This window comes from Cherax quadricarinatus, chromosome 10 (assembly GCF_038502225.1).
Source record: "Cherax quadricarinatus isolate ZL_2023a chromosome 10, ASM3850222v1, whole genome shotgun sequence".
In the NCBI taxonomy this organism is placed as follows: domain Eukaryota; kingdom Metazoa; phylum Arthropoda; class Malacostraca; order Decapoda; family Parastacidae; genus Cherax; species Cherax quadricarinatus.
Window position 1 is genome coordinate 7,124,259 of NC_091301.1, and position 18,733 is coordinate 7,142,991.

At 41.0% G+C, this 18,733-nt stretch overlaps 1 protein-coding gene across 1 annotated transcript in view; it reads left to right on the top strand.

Annotated features, from left to right (window-relative positions):
* The first annotated feature begins 203 nt into the window (after nucleotides 1-203).
* The window catches only part of Echs1 (Enoyl-CoA hydratase, short chain 1), a 40,948-nt gene continuing 22,418 nt past the window's right edge, over nucleotides 204-18,733 (top strand). The window contains exons 1-3 of the mRNA XM_053775517.2: nucleotides 204-382; nucleotides 9,716-9,916; nucleotides 16,097-16,286. Of these exons, the coding sequence (XP_053631492.1) occupies nucleotides 247-382; nucleotides 9,716-9,916; nucleotides 16,097-16,286 (527 nt within the window). The 5' untranslated portion in view covers nucleotides 204-246. The remainder of the gene's footprint in view (nucleotides 383-9,715; nucleotides 9,917-16,096; nucleotides 16,287-18,733) is intronic.

Here is an 18,733-nt window from a genome sequence, read left to right on the forward strand (position 1 = left end):
CTTGTACATGTACAAATAAATATATTATTTTATTGTTGATTTTCTAAGGCAGTAACTGGAAATAAATCTTAATCATAAGTATACGTCTCCTTGAATTAATATTTTTTTGCCTTCCATTCCCCACATGCTTTATGAACACTATGGGCTCAGCGCTTACCATAAATAAAATATAATGTGGCAGTAATAAGTTTATATAACTAGTAAGAGTGAGGATGATCAGCATGAGTGGCAGCAGTACCCGGCAACATGGCGGGTGTAGCAAGACTCAGGCTACTACAACTAAGTACAGTTCTGCGTCCATCATTACTAGCTGCACATAATGTCAGGTGTCATGGAGCTGCTTCAGCTGTTACTGCTCGTGTTAAGAGGCACATGTGCTCTGGTGAGTCAAGAGTTGTGTGTCTGTACGACAATATTCATTGTTATAAATGTGACTAGATATTATTGATGTGCCTCAAGCAACATTAAACTCACTCCTTAATGGCGAGGGGCTTTCGATCCAGGGAGTAAGAGTAAGTAAGTTTATTTAGGCACAGGTACACATTATTATAATTATCATACAAAGTGTAAATTACTTAGGATAACACAGTCTGACTTATTCCATTGGGGTAAAGCGCTGTATAGCCCTTGTGGCTTAGCGCTTCTTTTTGATTATAATAATCCATTGGGGTAAGATGTGCACCAGCTTGGTCTGTTTTTTTTTTTTTTTGGGGGGGGGGGGGCGAGAGGTTTCGCCTGCTCAATAGACTTGTTCAGACAGCTGGGAGGCAGTTGAACAGTCTTGTGCCCCTGACACTTATTGTGTTGTCTCTTAGCTTATTGATGGGGCTCTTGCTTTTACTGGGAGGGGGGGGGGATGTTGCACAGCTTGCTGAGGTTTTAGCTTTCATAGGGAGTGATTTACCACCAGTCCGATAACATTCTTCTTTGCAAATATACAGGGTCTAAAGCCAGCAACAAACAACAAAATACCTTTCATCCGTGGACTGCTTGCAGAGGCAAAGGCAATGTTCGCGGCTTTCACTGAGACCCACATAAAGGATAACTTGGACAACGAAATATGGATCCCAGGTTACAACCTATACAGATGTGACAGAGTGAACAGGCAAAAGGGGGGGGGTTGGCCTGTACATTGCAGAGTCACTTGTTTGCACAGAACTGCTTAATGCCTCAAATGACGTAGTGGAAGTTTTAGCAGTAAAGGTCGAGAACCAAAACCTAGTCATTGTGGTAGTCTACAAGCCTCCGGATGCAACATCCCAGCAATTCCAGGAACAGCTGTTAAAAATTGACCACTGTCTGGAAAATCTTCCAGCTCCTGCACCCAACATCTTGCTCCTGGGGGATTTCAACTTAAGGCACCTAAAATGGAGGAATATAGCAAATAATATTGTTGCAGTAATAACACCAGGAGGCAGCTCTGATGAAAACTCACACTCACACGAGCTTTTAAATCTCTGCACAAAATTCAATTTAAACCAGCAAATAATAGAGCCTACTAGACTGGAGAATACACTAGACCTCATCTTCACTAACAATGATGATCTGATAAGAAATGTCACCATATCAAAAACAATATACTCAGATCACAACATAATTGAGGTTCAGACATGTATGCGTGGAGCCCCAGACCGACAAAATGAGACTAGTCACGAGGGAGCATTCACCAAATTCAACTTCAATTACAAAAACATAAAGTGGGACCAAGTAAACCAAGTCCTAACCGATATAAGCTGGGAAGATATACTAAGCAACACAGACCCAAACTTATGCCTAGAACAGATTAACTCGGTGGCACTCGATGTATGCACAAGGCTTATTCCTCTAAGAAAAAGGAGGAGTAGATGTAAAATAGAAAGAGACAGGCGCTCCCTTTACAGGCGACGGAAAAGAATAACAGAGCGGCTAAAAGAGGTCAATATATCTGAAATGCGCAGGGAGACACTGGTCAGAGAAATAGCAAGCATCGAACTTAAGCTAAAAGAATCCTTTAGGAGTCAGGAATCGCGGGAAGAACTAAAAGCCATAAATGAAATCGAAAGAAACCCAAAGTATTTCTTCTCCTATGCCAAATCAAAATCGAGAACAACGTCCAGTATTGGGCCCCTACTTAAACAAGATGGGTCCTACACAGATGACAGCAAGGAAATGAGTGAGCTACTCAAGTCCCAATATGACTCAGTTTTTAACAAGCCGCTAACCAGACTGAGAGTCGAAGATCAAAATGAATTTTTTATGAGAGAGCCACAAAATTTGATTAACACAAGCCTATCCGATGTTATCCTGACGCCAAATGACTTCGAACAGGCGATAAATGACATGCCCATGCACTCTGCCCCAGGGCCAGACTCATGGAACTCTGTGTTCATCAAGAACTGCAAGAAGCCCCTATCACGAGCCTTTTCCATCCTATGGAGAGGGAGCATGGACACGGGGGTCGTCCCTCAGTTACTAAAAACAACAGACATAGCCCCACTCCACAAAGGGGGCAGTAAAGCAACAGCAAAGAACTACAGACCAATAGCACTAACATCCCATATCATAAAAATCTTTGAAAGGGTCCTAAGAAGCAAGATCACCACCCATCTAGAAACCCATCAGTTACACAACCCAGGGCAACATGGGTTTAGAACAGGTCGCTCCTGTCTGTCTCAACTACTGGATCACTACGACAAGGTCCTAAATGCACTAGAAGACAAAAAGAATGCAGATGTAATATATACAGACTTTGCAAAAGCCTTCGACAAGTGTGACCATGGCGTAATAGCGCACAAAATGCGCGCTAAAGGAATAACAGGAAAAGTCGGTCGATGGATCTATAATTTCCTCACTAACAGAACACAGAGAGTAGTCGTCAACAGAGTAAAGTCCGAGGCAGCTACGGTGAAAAGCTCTGTTCCACAAGGCACAGTACTAGCTCCCATCTTGTTCCTCATCCTCATATCCGACATAGACAAGGATGTCAGCCACAGCACCGTGTCTTCCTTTGCAGATGACACCCGAATCTGCATGACAGTGTCTTCCATTGCAGACACTGCAAGGCTCCAGGCGGACATCAACCAAATCTTTCAGTGGGCTGCAGAAAACAATATGAAGTTCAACGATGAGAAATTTCAATTACTCAGATATGGTAAACATGAGGAAATTAAATCTTCATCAGAGTACAAAACAAATTCTGGCCACAAAATAGAGCGAAACATCAACGTCAAAGACCTGGGAGTGATTATGTCGGAGGATCTCAACTTCAAGGACCATAACATTGTATCAATCGCATCTGCTAGAAAAATGACAGGATGGATAATGAGAACCTTCAAAACTAGGGAGGCCAAGCCCATGATGACACTCTTCAGGTCACTTGTTCTATCAAGGCTGGAATATTGCTGCACTCTAACAGCACCTTTCAAGGCAGGTGAAATTGCCGACCTAGAAAATGTACAGAGAACTTTCACGGCGCGCATAACGGAGATAAAACACCTCAATTACTGGGAGCGCTTGAGGTTTCTAAACCTGTATTCCCTGGAACGCAGGAGGGAGAGATACATGATTATATACACCTGGAAAATCCTAGAGGGACTAGTACCGAACTTGCACACGAAAATCACTCACTACGAAAGCAAAAGACTTGGCAGACGATGCACCATCCCCCCAATGAAAAGCAGGGGTGTCACTAGCACGTTAAGAGACCATACAATAAGTGTCAGGGGCCCGAGACTGTTCAACTGCCTCCCAGCACACATAAGGGGGATTACCAACAGACCCCTGGCAGTCTTCAAGCTGGCACTGGACAAGCACCTAAAGTCAGTTCCTGATCAGCCAGGCTGTGGCTCGTACGTTGGTTTGCGTGCAGCCAGCAGCAACAGCCTGGTTGATCAGGCGCTGATCCACCAGGAGGCCTGGTCACAGACCGGGCCGTGGGGGCGTTGACCCCCGAAACTCTCTCCAGGTAAACTCCAGGTAAACTAGCCCCTCTGAAGAGTTTTCAAGTATATATTATCATGTATCTTTCTCGCCTGTGTTCCAAGGAGTACAGGGCATGGGCCTTCAACCACTCCCAGTACTTTAGGTGCTTTATCATACTTATACTTGCAGTGAAAGTTGTTTGTATATTCTCCAGGTCTGCAGGTTTGCCTGCCTTGAAAAGGGCTGTTATTGTATAGCAATATTCCAGCCTAGATAGAACCAGCGATTTGAAGAGAATCATCATTGGCTTGGCATTCCTAGTTTTGAAGGTTTTTATTATCCATCCTATCATTTTCCTAGTAGATATGGTAGATAAATTGTGATCTTTGAAAGTGAGACTCTGACGTTATTATTCCCAGGTCCTTCGCATTAATTTTTTGCACTTTTGTGTAGTTAGAATTTGTTTTATACTCTGATCTAATTTTTATTCCCTGGAGTTTTCCATAGCAGACTTTTTTTCTATAGCTTGCCTTCTTTGCGCTTATCACCAGTGAAGTTGAATCTATCTACTACCTCAGTGCCTAGTTCTCACCCCCTTTCTAATTCTCACACAAAGGTGGAGGTTCACCTCCCCCCCTCATGTAGTCCCCTCTTCTGTTCCTCCCCAGTCTTCTTCCCTAGTTACCTTCCAACCTCCTTCCTCTCCTGTTCCACTGCAGGACTCTTCTGCCCCCGCCATAGTCTCCCCAATCTCTATGTGCTCTATCTCACCTGTCTCTGAAATCACGGTATCGGCATCTTCCTTATCCGCTGAGACACTTGACGTTATCTCCATCTATATTGCGGAGATGAAACTGTTGATGGACACCGATGTGCCTCCTTCTACCCCTTCTTTTTCACAACTCTCGCAACTATCTTTTCCTTCACAGCATTCTGATTCCTCCTTGCTTACACGCTTACGGTTGCCTCCATATGTTGACTTCACTGACGCTAATAGCCCATAGATTTTATTGCTTCTTCTTGGTATACCTGTCTTTGTAAATAACATCTTATTTACAGTGGAATATTCGTGGCCTCAGGGGTAATCGGGGAGAGCTCCAAGTGTTGCTCTCCCAGTTTTCCCCAATGTGTGTCGGATTACAAGAGCCCAAAATTTGTTCAGCTGTTATTCGTCCCGTTTTGGGCTATGTGCTGTTACATTTTTCTGATCCCTTTCCTGATGAGTCATTTAATGAGAGCGCGCTTCTTTTGCTCATTGGTATACCATATCGACAAGCTTTTGTTCGTTCTCTGGTGCATTATGCTGCAGCTCGTATTTATAAAATAGATTCACTTATAATTAATAGAACTACTGTACAACTATGATAAATTTCTTTAGTGTTAAGTAGTGAGTAAGCCATTAAATTAAGTCATCCCATAATGCCTAGGCATAATAAAGGCTCTCCTTGCACTGCAACCCATTATTGTAAAAATGTAATATCAATGTACTACTTGCAAAGAAAGAAGTGAATTTGAATTTATTTGGACAGATGGTATACAGTTTGCTTTCTATATCTTTCCCCCTCCCGTGCATTCTGTATCTTGGATATTGCGTTTTTGATCTCTTCTCTACTGCCACCCATCTTGTTGTTAGATGATTTTACTGCTTACCTTCATCTGTGGTGAGGGTCCCACTGTGACTCGTGGTGATCAGTTGAAGAATTTTCTCGCTTCTCATTCTCTTCATGTTTTAAATATGGGTGCTCCTACCCACTTTGACTCTCGCACTCTCTCTTTCTTGCATTGATCTTTCTGTCTGTTCGTCAGTTGCACTTGATTACACTTGGTCTCTTCTCCCAGATTTACAAGACAGTGATTACTTTCTTATTCTTACGTCAACTACGTATTCCCGACCACCTTGTAACCCTCGTTGGCAATTTGCACGAGTGAATTGGGACTTGTACTCTTGTCATACCACTTTTTGTGGGGACCCTCTTTTGTCCTCTTTTGATGAACTAGTGCACCAGTTTTCAACCTTAGTTTTGACTGCGGCATCACATTCTATCCCTCAAACCTCAGGCAGGCATTCTCAGACATACGTGTCTTGGTGGTTTCCTGCGTGTGCCCGTGCAGTGTGTTTGAAACGTGCTGCGTGAGGCTGTTATCGATATAATCGGACCTCAGATAGTCTCTTGGATTTTAAGTGGGCAAGGGCAGTTGCTTGCAGCGTCATACACAATGCTAAGCACACTTCTTGGCAAGACTATACATGTATGTCTACCATTACCTCGTCTTCCCCTATGTATGCTGTTTGTAAGAAGGTACGGATGTTGTGTGGTAAGTACACTCTGGACTCAGCTCCCATTTTGCAGGCTGCTGGTATTAGTGTTGTGGAACCTCTTGAAGTTGCCATGGAACTCGGGAACCATCCTGTCCGTGTCTTCCAAAGGCTTCACCTTTGTCCCTCATTTCTTGCGTCTAAGTCTACCAAGGAGCAGTTGCCCTTGGGTTTCTCCTCTAATGGAATGATGCCGTATAACGTACCTTTCACTCTCCTAGAGCTAGAGTCCACACTTTCCGCCCACCAGCCATCGGCATCTGGGCTTGATATTCATATCAGTATGCTAAAACATCTGCATTCTACTACCCTTACAGTCCTTTTGCATCTTTTCAATCTTATTTGGACATGAGGGGTTCTCCCTCAGCAATGGAAATCTGCCATTGTCCTACTGTTTCACAAACCAGGCACCTTGGGGCTTGATACCTCTCACTATCATCCCATTGCTCTGACCAGTGTAGTCTGCAAGGTGGTGGAACGATCGGTAAATAGACGTCTGATATGGTATTTGGAGACTCTCAATAGTCTTTCACCTCACCAATATGGCTTTTGAAAGGGCCACTCTACTGTCGACCCCTTGCTCCACTTAGATATGTATGTGTGTGAAATGCCTTTGCTAGCAAACACTCCATCCTAGCAGTCTTTTTTGTTCTTGAGAAGGCATATGACACCACTTGGAGGTATGACAATTTAGCCCATGCCTCTGCGGTAATCTGCCGACTTTCCTTACTGCTTTCTTATCTGACAGACATTTTTGTGAGGAAATGGTATGGTGATACCGACAAGATGTGGAAAAAGACACTTATTTACAGTTCCGGACATTTATTAAAGGCGAAACGTTTCCTTTAATAAATGTCCTGAACTGTACATAAGTGTCTTTTTCTACAGACATTTTCGTGTCTGGGTTGGCACCTTGCTTTCCTCAGACTGTGTTCAGGTTGAGGGTGTCCCACAAGGTTGTGTCCTTAGCACTACCCTTTTTCTCTTTGCTATAAATGCCCTACCTTCCACTCTTCCATCGCATATTTGGTCATCACTTTATGTGGATGGCTTTGCTATAGCTTACACAGGCGCTGACTGTCGCCTGGTAGTGGCCTTCCTCAGGATGCAATTGACTGGGTTTCCCATTGGGGCACTTCTCATGGATTTAAATTTTCTAGTACAAAAACCCATTTCATTACCTTCACTAGATGTCCTCCTGTCCCAAATATTCCATTGTATTTACAAGGCTTGTATATTCCACAGTGTGATATGGTCAAGTTTCTTGGCCTTCTCTTTGATCGCTGGTTGACGTTGAAACCTCACATTTCCTCTTTGAAGGCTGCTTGCCATGGTCGACTGAATCTCCTGAAAATTCTTGGGCATCATTCATGGGGTGTAGATTGCTGGACACTCTTCCGTTTTCATTCCACCCTAGTCTTGTCTAAGGTGGATTATGGAGACCAAGTCTATTCTGCAGCTTCTATCACTCTCTCTAAGTTAGATCCCCTTCATCATCAAGGCATACGTTTATGCCTTGGTGCCTTTCGTTCATCCCCTGTTGAAAGCCTCTATGCTGACGCGAATGTCCCTTCCTTAGCTGATCGTCGTGATGCTCCCTTCGTTACTTTGTCTGCTCTCATGACCTTCGTATTCCTTCTACGTATAGGTTGGTCTCAGACATTAGTAAAAGCCCGTTATTTGTTAAACACCCCTGCTTACTCGACCATTTTCTCCTCGTCTTCACTACCTCCGGTCTTCTCCCCAGTTGTCTTCCTTGTATGTTCATTTAGAGTCTGCCTTTTCCCTTTCCCCTTGGGAGTTTCTGACAGTTCATGTCTGTTCTCCCCTACTGCCCTGCGCCAAAGCTCTCCTACCTATGACTGCTTCTCGCTCTCTCTCTCTCTCTCTCTCTCTTTTTTTTTTTTTTTTTTATTATGATTGCGTGCTCATGCCATTGCTGTTTATACAGATGGTTCTAAATCGTGTGATGGCATTGGGTTTGTGGCAGTGTTCCCTGACAATGTTGTCCGAGGACATTTGTTAGACTCGGCTAGTAATTTTACTGCCGAGTTGTATGCCATCCTCATAGCACTTCTCCGTATTCATATGTCTCCTTCGACGTTTGTGATCATTTCAGATTCCCTCAGTGTCTTACAAGCCATTAAACAATTTAATTCCCCTCATCCATTAGTCTTTCGTATTCAACTATGGTTGCGCCGTGTGACTAGCAAAAAAAAGACGTCGTTTTCTATTGATGTGCAGGGCAATAGACAAGCAAGTGCTGCTGTGCGGTCAGCAGTACATGACGTTCCGGTGTCTTGTGGAGTTATTCCGTTCAGAGATTATTTTCCAGCCATCTCTGCCCGTCGTTGCGGGCATTGAGCAACAACGATGGTTAGGCATGCACCATAACAAATTGCACTCTTATTACACTGCTTTTAGGCTTGTGGCCATCTTCTTACCACCGTTGCTGTACTTGGGAGACTGCGCTCTCCTGTCTCCGCATTGATCATACTCGCTTTACTCATGGGTATCTCGTGGACCGACACCCTATTCCTCTTTGTGAGGTTTGTCGGGTCCCTATTTCGGTTCTTCACTTTCTTGTAGATTGCTCAGTTTACCAGTGAGCTCATAGGATTTACCTCCAACGTCGCTGCCACCCTTCTACTCTTATCTTATCTTTCCTTCTTGCAGACGGCCCTGCCTTTGACTTACAATCACTTTTTGTCAGCAACTGCTTCACTATACAAACTTTGACGTATAGCCCTTAGCGTCCCTTCCACCCCTTTTCTCCTCTCACCTCTGATCCCCTCTCCACCTAGCTGTTTATAGCTCCAGCACTATTTTCTGCCCCACAGTGCTGTATGACCCTTGGCAGTTTAGTGCTTTCTTTGATTATTATAATACTCTTGATCCAGGGAATTGGAACTACCTGTTCCTTCCTTAGAACAAGTGATAGTACCTTCAGTCCACATCTGGAGGATTTTGGCTCGATCCCAGCACAAGTCAAAAAATTGCCCTGTTTACTTGGTAGAAAGTAAACGCTAGTCAACTAGCACCCAGGTGTTACTACTTAGTAGTAACACCTGGGTGCTGGCTGACTAGTGAGAGTTCCATCTTGGAAAAGAGGATCAAAGGACCCCAGTAGTAATAAGCTAGACCTAGTGGCTTTATTGGATTATCCCGGGTTATTTTCTCTCCAGAATAATCTGAATAATTTCTTTCCAAGCTCTTTTGCAACTTTCGTGTAAATATGTACGTACTCTGAGATTAAAAGGTTGGATAATGCTCACTTTGAGGTAAAAAAGCTAGACAGCCCTATAAACAGCCTTTTTACAATAGTGATAATTTCAGATGAGCACATGTATAATTATTTTAGCTATGTGCTGAAGTTTGTGGCTTTATTATGCTAATAATATCAGCCATGTGACATTATTTTATTACTGTTATGATGCTTATGTAATTTCTAATTTCTTTAGTTAAAGCTCTCTTAATAGTTTCCTGTTTTTGTTGCAGCTCCAGCATACAAACACATCTTGATCGAGAAAAAAGGAGAGGTTGGTAATGTTGGCTTAATTACACTGAATCGACCAAAAGCCTTAAATGCTCTATGTGATGCACTCATGCAGGAAGTTCAACAGGCACTGGAAGACTTTGACTCAGATCCCAGTATTGGTGCTATTGTTCTTACTGGCAGTGAAAAAGCCTTTGCTGCAGGTTAGCCGTGGTTACCAATTTATGATTATTTATTTTGTAGTCACAGAAGAGCTGTGCTCCAGTCCTTGTAATGTAAGTTATTTCTATCTTTAAAATACTACAGGCAGGCCCCATTCTACAGTGCTTTGCTCTATGACATTTTGCTAATGCAGTGGTTTTCACTTATACCCATTCTTCATATATTCAGACTTCCTGCAATAAATATATTCATCACTCAGTATAAGCTAAGGACAAAAATATTTTAAGGTAAGTAATGTGTGTACTGTACATGCATGTTTTAGGACAAGCTCTATTGCTCACTTAATATATGATAGTGTAAACATGTTATTAGGCTTTTGTATTCATTTGAAAGTGAAGAAAAGGCAATGTTTCATTTTACAGCAGTAGCCCGGAACCTAACCAGCTGTATAAGTGGGGCCTTCCTGTATTCTAGTGTTCTACCATTATTTCTGAAGAAAAATTTTCTCTTATGCTTTTGGCATTGTTTATTTGTACATTATTCTTTTATAAATAACAAGTTATGTAAAACCTTGGAGACAAGGCTGTAATATTAATTAATTGAAACTATAATTAGTACCACCCGACTTACGACCTGCTCGATATACAACCACTTGTACTTACGGCTGTGTCTGGCAGCAGGGCTGGGTGGGTCGATGCGTACCACCGTATGACAGTTATGTAATTTTGATTTACACTGTTTACAGTTTAGCTTAAGTTATTTTGTACTCTTCTGTTCATGCATAGAAATGTTTTCAGTTTCTTACATTTAGTGAATTTGAACATATTGTTTTGTATGCAAATGTTTGTGTTGTACACAGTGTTTCTCCTAAACCTTACAGTATAAAATACAGTACTAAAAGCATAAAAAGTAAATTAAGAATTGAAATACAAAAATAAAACAATAAAATAAAATCATTACAGTAACTGCGATATTGATATACAGTAATAAAATATTTAGTAAAAAGTAACATACGATACTATGTAGGAACTTTATATAGCAAAGGTTTGACATTATGCCCTTCCCAGTATGTCGGCAATTTTCTAAGGTTCAACTTGCGTCCATTTTGACTTATGACCAGTTGGTTGGAACCAAGCTCAGCCGTAAGTCAGATGGTACTATAATGAAATACAATGCAGAATATAAAGTACAGTGGAACCTCGGTTTTCGTATGCCCTAGTTTGTATGTAAAACTATAGTTGTTCTCTATAAGATGTATTTTTTGTTAATATTTCCCAAGTGAGAGAGTAATTGTGGTAGGGGACCTGAATGCTAAAGTAGGAGAAACTTTTAGAGAGGGTGTGGTAGGTAAGTTTGGGGTGCTAGGTGTAAATGATAATGGGAGCCCTTTGATTGAACTTTGTATAGAAAGGGGTTTAGTTACAGGTTATACATATTTTAAGAAAAAGAGGATAAATAAGTATACAAGATATGATGTAGGGCGAAATGACAGTAGTTTGTTGGATTATGTATTGGTAGATAAAAGACTGTTGAGTAGACTTCAGGATGTACATGTTTATAGAGGGGCCACAGATATATCAGATCACTTTCTAGTTGTAGCTACACTGAGAGTAAAAGGTAGATGGGATACAAGGAGAATAGAAGCATCAGGGAAGAGAGAGGTGAAGGTTTATAAACTAAAAGAGGAGGCAGTTAGGGTAAGATATAAACAGCTATTAGAGGATAGATGGGCTAATGAGAGCATAGGCAATGGGGTCGAAGAGGTATGGGGTAGGTTTAAAAATGTAGTGTTAGTGTGTTCAGCAGAAGTTTGTGGTTACAGGAAAGTGGGTGTGGGAGGGAAGAGGAGCGATTGGTGGAATGATGATGTGAAGAGAGTAGTAAGGGAGAAAAAGTTAGCATATGAGAAGTTTTTACAAAGTAGAAGTGATGCAAGGAGGGAAGAGTATATGGAGAAAAAGAGAGGTTAAGAGAGTGGTGAAGCAATGTAAAAAGAGAGCAAATGAGAGAGTGGGTGAGATGTTATCAACAAATTTTGTTGAAAATAAGAAAAAGTTTTGGAGTGAGATTAACAAGTTAAGAAAGCCTAGAGAACAAATGGATTTGTCAGTTAAAAATAGGAGAGGAGAATTATTAAATGGAGAGTTAGAGGTATTGGGAAGATGGAGGGAATATTTTGAGGAATTGTTAAATGTTGATGAAGATAGGAAAGCTGTGATTTCGTGTATAGAGCAAGGAGGAACAACATCTTGTAGGAGTGAGGAAGAGGCAGTTGTGAGTGTGGGGGAAGTTCGTGAGGCAGTAGGTAAAATGAAAGGGGGTAAGGCAGCCGGGATTGATGGGATAAAGATAGAAATGTTAAAAGCAGGAGGGGATATAGTTTTGGAGTGGTTGGTGCAATTATTTAATAAATGTATGGAAGAGGGTAAGGTACCTAGGGATTGGCAGAGAGCATGCATAGTTCCTTTGTATAAAGGCAAAGGGGATAAAAGAGAGTGCAAAATTTATAGGGGGATAAGTCTGTTGAGTATACCTGGCAAAGTGTATGGTAGAGTTATTATTGAAAGAATTAAGAGTAAGACGGAGAATAGGATAGCAGATGAACAAGGAGGCTTTAGGAAAGGTAGGGGGTGTGTGGACCAGGTGTTTACAGTGAAACATATAAGTGAACAGTATTTAGATAAGGCTAAAGAGGTCTTCGTGGCATTTATGGATTTGGAAAAGGTGTATGACAGGGTGGATAGGGGGGCAATGTGGCAGATGTTGCAGGTGTATGGTGTAGGAGGTAGGTTACTGAAAGCAGTGAAGAGTTTTTACGAGGATAGTGAGGCTCAAGTTAGAGTATGTAGGAAAGAGGGAAATTATTTCCCAGTAAAAGTAGGCCTTAAACAAGGATGTGTGATGTCACCGTGGTTGTTTAATATATTTATAGATGGGGTTGTAAGAGAAGTAAATGTGAGGGTCTTGGCAAGAGGCGTGAAGTTAAAAGATAAAGAATCACACACAAAGTGGGAGTTGTCACAGTTGCTCTTTGCTGATGACACTGTGCTCTTGGGAGATTCTGAAGAGAAGTTGCAGAGATTGGTGGATGAATTTGGTAGGATGTGCAAAAGAAGAAAATTGAAAGTGAATACAGGAAAGAGTAAGGTTATGAGGATAACAAAAAGATTAGGTGATGAAAGATTGGATGTCAGATTGGAGGGAGAGAGTATGGAGGAGGTGAATGTATTCAGATATTTGGGAGTGGATGTGTCAGCGGATGGGTCTATGAAAGATGAGGTGAATCATAGAATTGATGAGGGGAAAAGAGTGAGTGGTGCACTTAGGAGTCTGTGGAGACAAAGAACTTTGTCCTTGGAAGCAAAGAGGGGAATGTATGAGAGTATAGTTTTACCAACGCTCTGTGTGTGAAGCATGGGTGATGAATGTTGCAGCGAGGAGAAGGCTGGAGGCAGTGGAGATGTCATGTCTGAGAGCAATGTGTCGTGTGAATATAATGCAGAGAATTCGTAGTTTGGAAGTTAGGAGGAGGTGCGGGATTACCAAAACTTGTCCAGAGGGCTGAGGAAGGGTTGTTGAGGTGGTTCAGACATGTGGAGAGAATGGAGCAAAACAGAATAACTCAAGAGTGTATCAGTCTGTAGTGGAAGGAAGGCGGGGTAGGGGTCGGCCTAGGGAAGGTTGGAGGGAGGGGGTAAAGGATGTTTTGTGTGCGAGGGGCTTGGACTTCCAGCAGGCATGCGTGAGCTTGTTTGATAGGAGTGAATGGAGACAAATGGTTTTTAATACTTGATGTGCTGTTGGAGTGTGAGCAAAGTAACATTTATGAAGGGGTTCAGGGAAACCGGCAGGCCGGACTTGAGTCGTGGAGATGGGAAGTACAGTTCCTGCACTCTGAAGGAGGGGTGTTAATGTTGCAGTTAAAAAACTGTAGTGTAAAGCACCCTTCTGGCAAGACAGTGATGGAGTGAATGATGGTGAAAGTTTTTCTTTTTCGGGCCACCCTGCCTTGGTGGGAATCGGCCAGTGTGATAAAAAAAAAAAAAAAATTCCCGTAAGAAATAATGTAAATCCAATTAATCCATTCCAGACACCCAAAAATATTAACAAAAAAATACATTTTATAGAGAATAATTATAAGTACTTAGTTTTACATACAAACTAGAGCTTACGAAAACCGAGGTTCCACTGTATATTGTTAAATTAAACAACCAAATTTTACAACAAAGACAAGAATGCAATGTGTAAACAGTGGACCCTCAGTTGTCGGCCGTAATCTGTTCCAGAAGCTCGGCCTAAAACTGAAATGGCCAAAAACCGAAATATTTCCCATAAGAATTAATGTAATACAATTAAACTGTTCCAGATAAAAAATATTCACAAAAAATAATTTTAACAATTAAATCAGTATTACATGCCTTTATTGAAGACTAATGCTGGCTTCTAGAATGCCTGCTACACTTCCTGCATGTCTACTACACTCCCTGCATGCTTGCTACACTCCCTGCATGCTTGCTACACTCCCTGCATGCCTGCTACACTCCCTGCATGCCTGCTACACTCCCTGCATGCCTACTACACTTCCTGCATGTCTGCTACACTTCCTGCATGTCTGCTACACTTCCTTCATGCCTGCTACACTTCCTTCATGCCTGCTACACTCCCTGCATGCCTGCTACACTCCTTGCATGCCTGCTACACTTCCTGCATGCCTCCTACACTCCCTGCATATGCTTGCTACACTTCTGCATGTCTGCTACACTCCTTGCATGCCTGCTACACTTCCTGTCTGCCTGCTATACTCCTTGCCTCAATGCCTGCCTTGCCTTGAAGTCTATCGTGTTTCTCACTTTCTTTACCAAAGTAACTTTAGTAAGAACTTTCTTTGGGGCCATGGTGACTTACTTTGCAGTTACACTTGATAAATAGCCACCAAAAACAATGGATTATAGCGAAATGTTTGGATGAAAGAGCAGAAGCTTCCTCACTCGCCCAGAGACACGGCCAGACTGACGCGAGCAGCTGACGGTGGGCAGGTGTACGCGTCCTGTACGACTGATAAGCGAAATAATGGCTGATAACCGGAAGCCGAAAAATCCGCCTATAGCCGAGTTGGCCGATAACTGAGGGTCCACTGTATAACAAAAGTAAAAACCATATCTAATAGTAATTAGGGACTCTTTGCATAATCTGTTTAAATAATTGTTATTAAGCTAATCTAAGCCCAGTCTGTGTTCATTTTTTTAAATTAATTATTAATGTATAATTCTTTACTTTGATTTTTAGTGTTATGTTTGTTTTTGTTAGTTTTTCAGGAAGAGTTGCAGGTCTGGGTCAGCATTAAAATTCAGGCTCTAAAAGATTTAGCCTGAATTGTAAGATTTGGGGGTTTTAATAAGGCTATTGAGTGTTTGTTTCAGTTCTGATAGCTGCCTTTTGTTGAGTGATGATTCATTTGATCTTCATTTAGGATCTTCCTCAAAATTTTGTTATTTTCCATGGTTTTGATGCCTATAAAGTTACAAGCCTGATGCTCAGCACAAATTGAATGGGTTTATTTAGGACCGTTTCCATTCTTCAGAATTTGCTATATTTTTGCTTCTTGTCCACCAGATCCTTCTTTAGTTATACTTTGGATATCTTAGTATGAATCTGGAACATTGGAACTTTTCTAACTATGACCTCAGTATAATACTGTACTGTATATTCTAGGTAATTATTTTCAGTATCAGCCAATTTGCTATCAACCATAATTAGTTTCCAGTTCCTATCATTTCTTAAACCATTGAAATTTTTTTTTATGTACATACACACCTTATCCTCTTGAAGCTTGTATGTCAGTAATGTCCTCCACATCCTTCTTGAGTTTCAGTACTGTAGCTCCCTTATTGCAGCTACTAAATGACAATGATTCTAAGTGCTCCTCTGGAAAATGGTGTTGAGGTGATCCTGCTTCCACTAGGTAGCATGTTGGGTAGTGCTTATGAAGGAAGTTGGAACTCTGCAGACAGGTCTGTTTGCAGCCATGGTTTAAACAATATTCCTCTGACAGATTTCTCGGTGGTGTATATTACCGGATTAGGCGAGGATTGTTAAAATTATTGGAAAGATAGCTCTGATGATCAGTACCTCCATTGAGATATTTACTAGTTGACTGGGATTATATTGCAGAGTTTATTTACATAGCGTACCCATATGTACTATACTGTTTTATATTACAGGTGCTGATATTAAGGACATGCAAAACAAAGGATTTATAGACTGCTTTGGTGGGAACTTTCTCAGTACTAGTTGGGATAGTGTGAGCAAAGTGAAGAAACCAACAATAGCTGCTGTGAATGGTTATGCCCTTGGTGGAGGCTGTGAAGTAGCCATGATGTGTGATATTATCTTGGCTGGGGAGAAAGCCAAGTAAGAATATTATTGGTTTTTATTAATACAGTAGTGAACTTTTACACTTAACTCATTAACCTTTGTGGCTTAGAAAGTCTCCTAATTGCTGTACAGTACTCCATAATATATTTTGGAAAATATTCAAATACTGTTTATACATCTTTAAATTAAATACTTCAATAATAAAGAACTTTTAGTCCATGTGTGTTGCAAGAGGCAACTAACATGCCAGGAGCAAGGGGCTGGTAACCCCTTCTCCTGTATACGTTACCGAAGTTAAAAAGGGAAACTTTCGTTTTTCTTTTTGGGCTGCCTCTGCCTTGGTGGATATGGCTGGTTTGTTGAAGAAGAAAAAATCTTGTCTCTAAATTGAAAATGCAAAGTTTGATGTAAATTTTAAAAATTTTAAGAAAAGTTGTCCATTGAGTACTTGCCAAATAGAGGTAAGTTTCTGGAAATCGCCATATTGGGGGAAAACCATTTTTGGTCAACTTAGTAAGTCACTTGGAGCAAAGTTAGGGGAAACTTGAGTCATCACAACTAGGGATGTATATACACGATGAATTTTTATTTTCCTTGTTAGTTTTGAAGTTTAAGCACTTAGGCTTAATAGTGTTTTTCTTTCCATTACTCTATTGAAGAAACTAGTGACATGCATCTTCTAACAAGACATGTAATGCATTTGCATTACATCAGGAAATATTCTCTGACTTTGGCTTCCCACCTTGCAAATCATGACCAAAAAGCAGATTTAGATCAAGCACAGAATCTTGCAGTACAGGAACCCATATAGGGCCCAATATAATTGACATACACACCTTATGCATGGATTCTTTAAGAAAACGGAATACTGCATTTTGAATAATGAAGCATGCGAGCTGCTATGGCTCCAGACTGACTGAATAATCACCAGTAGGCATTTACTATACCTAATCAGGACTTTCATTAGAGGATGGCATACATAAGTAGGCCAAATTGAGCAGAAAGTGGTAAGAGATATCCATAATTTGAGTTACAATAAAGGCTGAAAGCACTGAATATATCCCTTGAGGGTCCAGACTGCCAATCTGAAAAATATCCAAAAGGTCCAAGAATTTTCAAAAAAATTGTTATTTGTTCTTATGAAATGGTAGAGAATCTTTTTCTGAAGGCAATAAAACAAAAAGTATGAAATTTGGTGGAAAATTGACGAAATTACGCTTTTGCAAATTTTGCCATGTCAGCGATATTTACACATTGGCAATATTGCCCAGTTTGAGCCCTAAGAAATCACCCAATTAGCTATTTCAACTACCCAATAAAGTGATCAGAAATTGGTAATTTGGCCAATTTCACACAAATTTCAAAATAGCATCCAGAAAAAACAATGCCCATTAAAATAACCTTTCCTCTGTTCATTAGTAATGTTCCCAGGCCTCTCTTACATTACACGTTTTCTATTTTGAATTTTTATTCACACACAAAACAGAAGATTTACTTTTGTGCATTATCGTAATAATTGTATAAAAAAATGTTAGCGCATTTGTAAATGCACACTAGACTGATTAGTTGATTGTGTATTGGACAAGTGATGTGATTTGTTTACTCTGGAATATCAGCAGAAATTTAATATTTCCGCTACTTTGAACTCAGTTTCAAGCTACTTCGTCCTGAAACCAATGAAAATCATCTCTTTCTAGATGAATGGTTCAGAGAACCAACATGTTGATAAATTAGACACATGTGCAACTCTTGGGTATCTTTATTGAGGAAACGTTTCGCCACACAGTGGCTTCATCAGTCCATACATAGGAGAAACTTGAAGAACAGGAGGAGAATGAGGTAATCAGTCCCTCAACCTTGAGTCGATGTGTTCAGTCCATCAAGATTGATGGTCAGAACACATCGACTCAAGGTTGAAGGACTGATGAAGCCACTGTGTGGCGAAACGTTTCCTCAATAAAGATACCGAAGAGTTGCACATGTGTCTAATTTATCAAAATCATCTCTATTTCAGTAATATATCTTTCATTGTATCAAACGATACCAAGACACCGAGAATAAAACCATAAAACCATCTGAAAATACACCGCAAATTTGCTATTTTAAACAAAAAATCTGGTCATGGTTTTTCCCCATCATGCACTGCATGGGGCAGGACTTTTATTTTAATACGGTACACACTCGCCACACACTCATTCTCTCGTATCTAGGCCAAAATTTACCCCTCACAGCTTACCTGAGTGAGCTGAGCTCATGAAGTAGTGCTACAGTACTGACCCTTAGCTCAGAACCGTAGAACTACGGCACTGGCCCAGAGCTCAAAACTGTAGAACTATGGCACTGACTCTCAAGAGGCATGATAACCATTCAAGATTATACAAAGATATGAAAGAATGAAAGTGAAAGTGTTGAATGATGATGAAAGTATTTTCTTTTTGGGGATTTTCTTTCTTTTTTTTGGGTCACCCTGCCTCGGTGGGAGA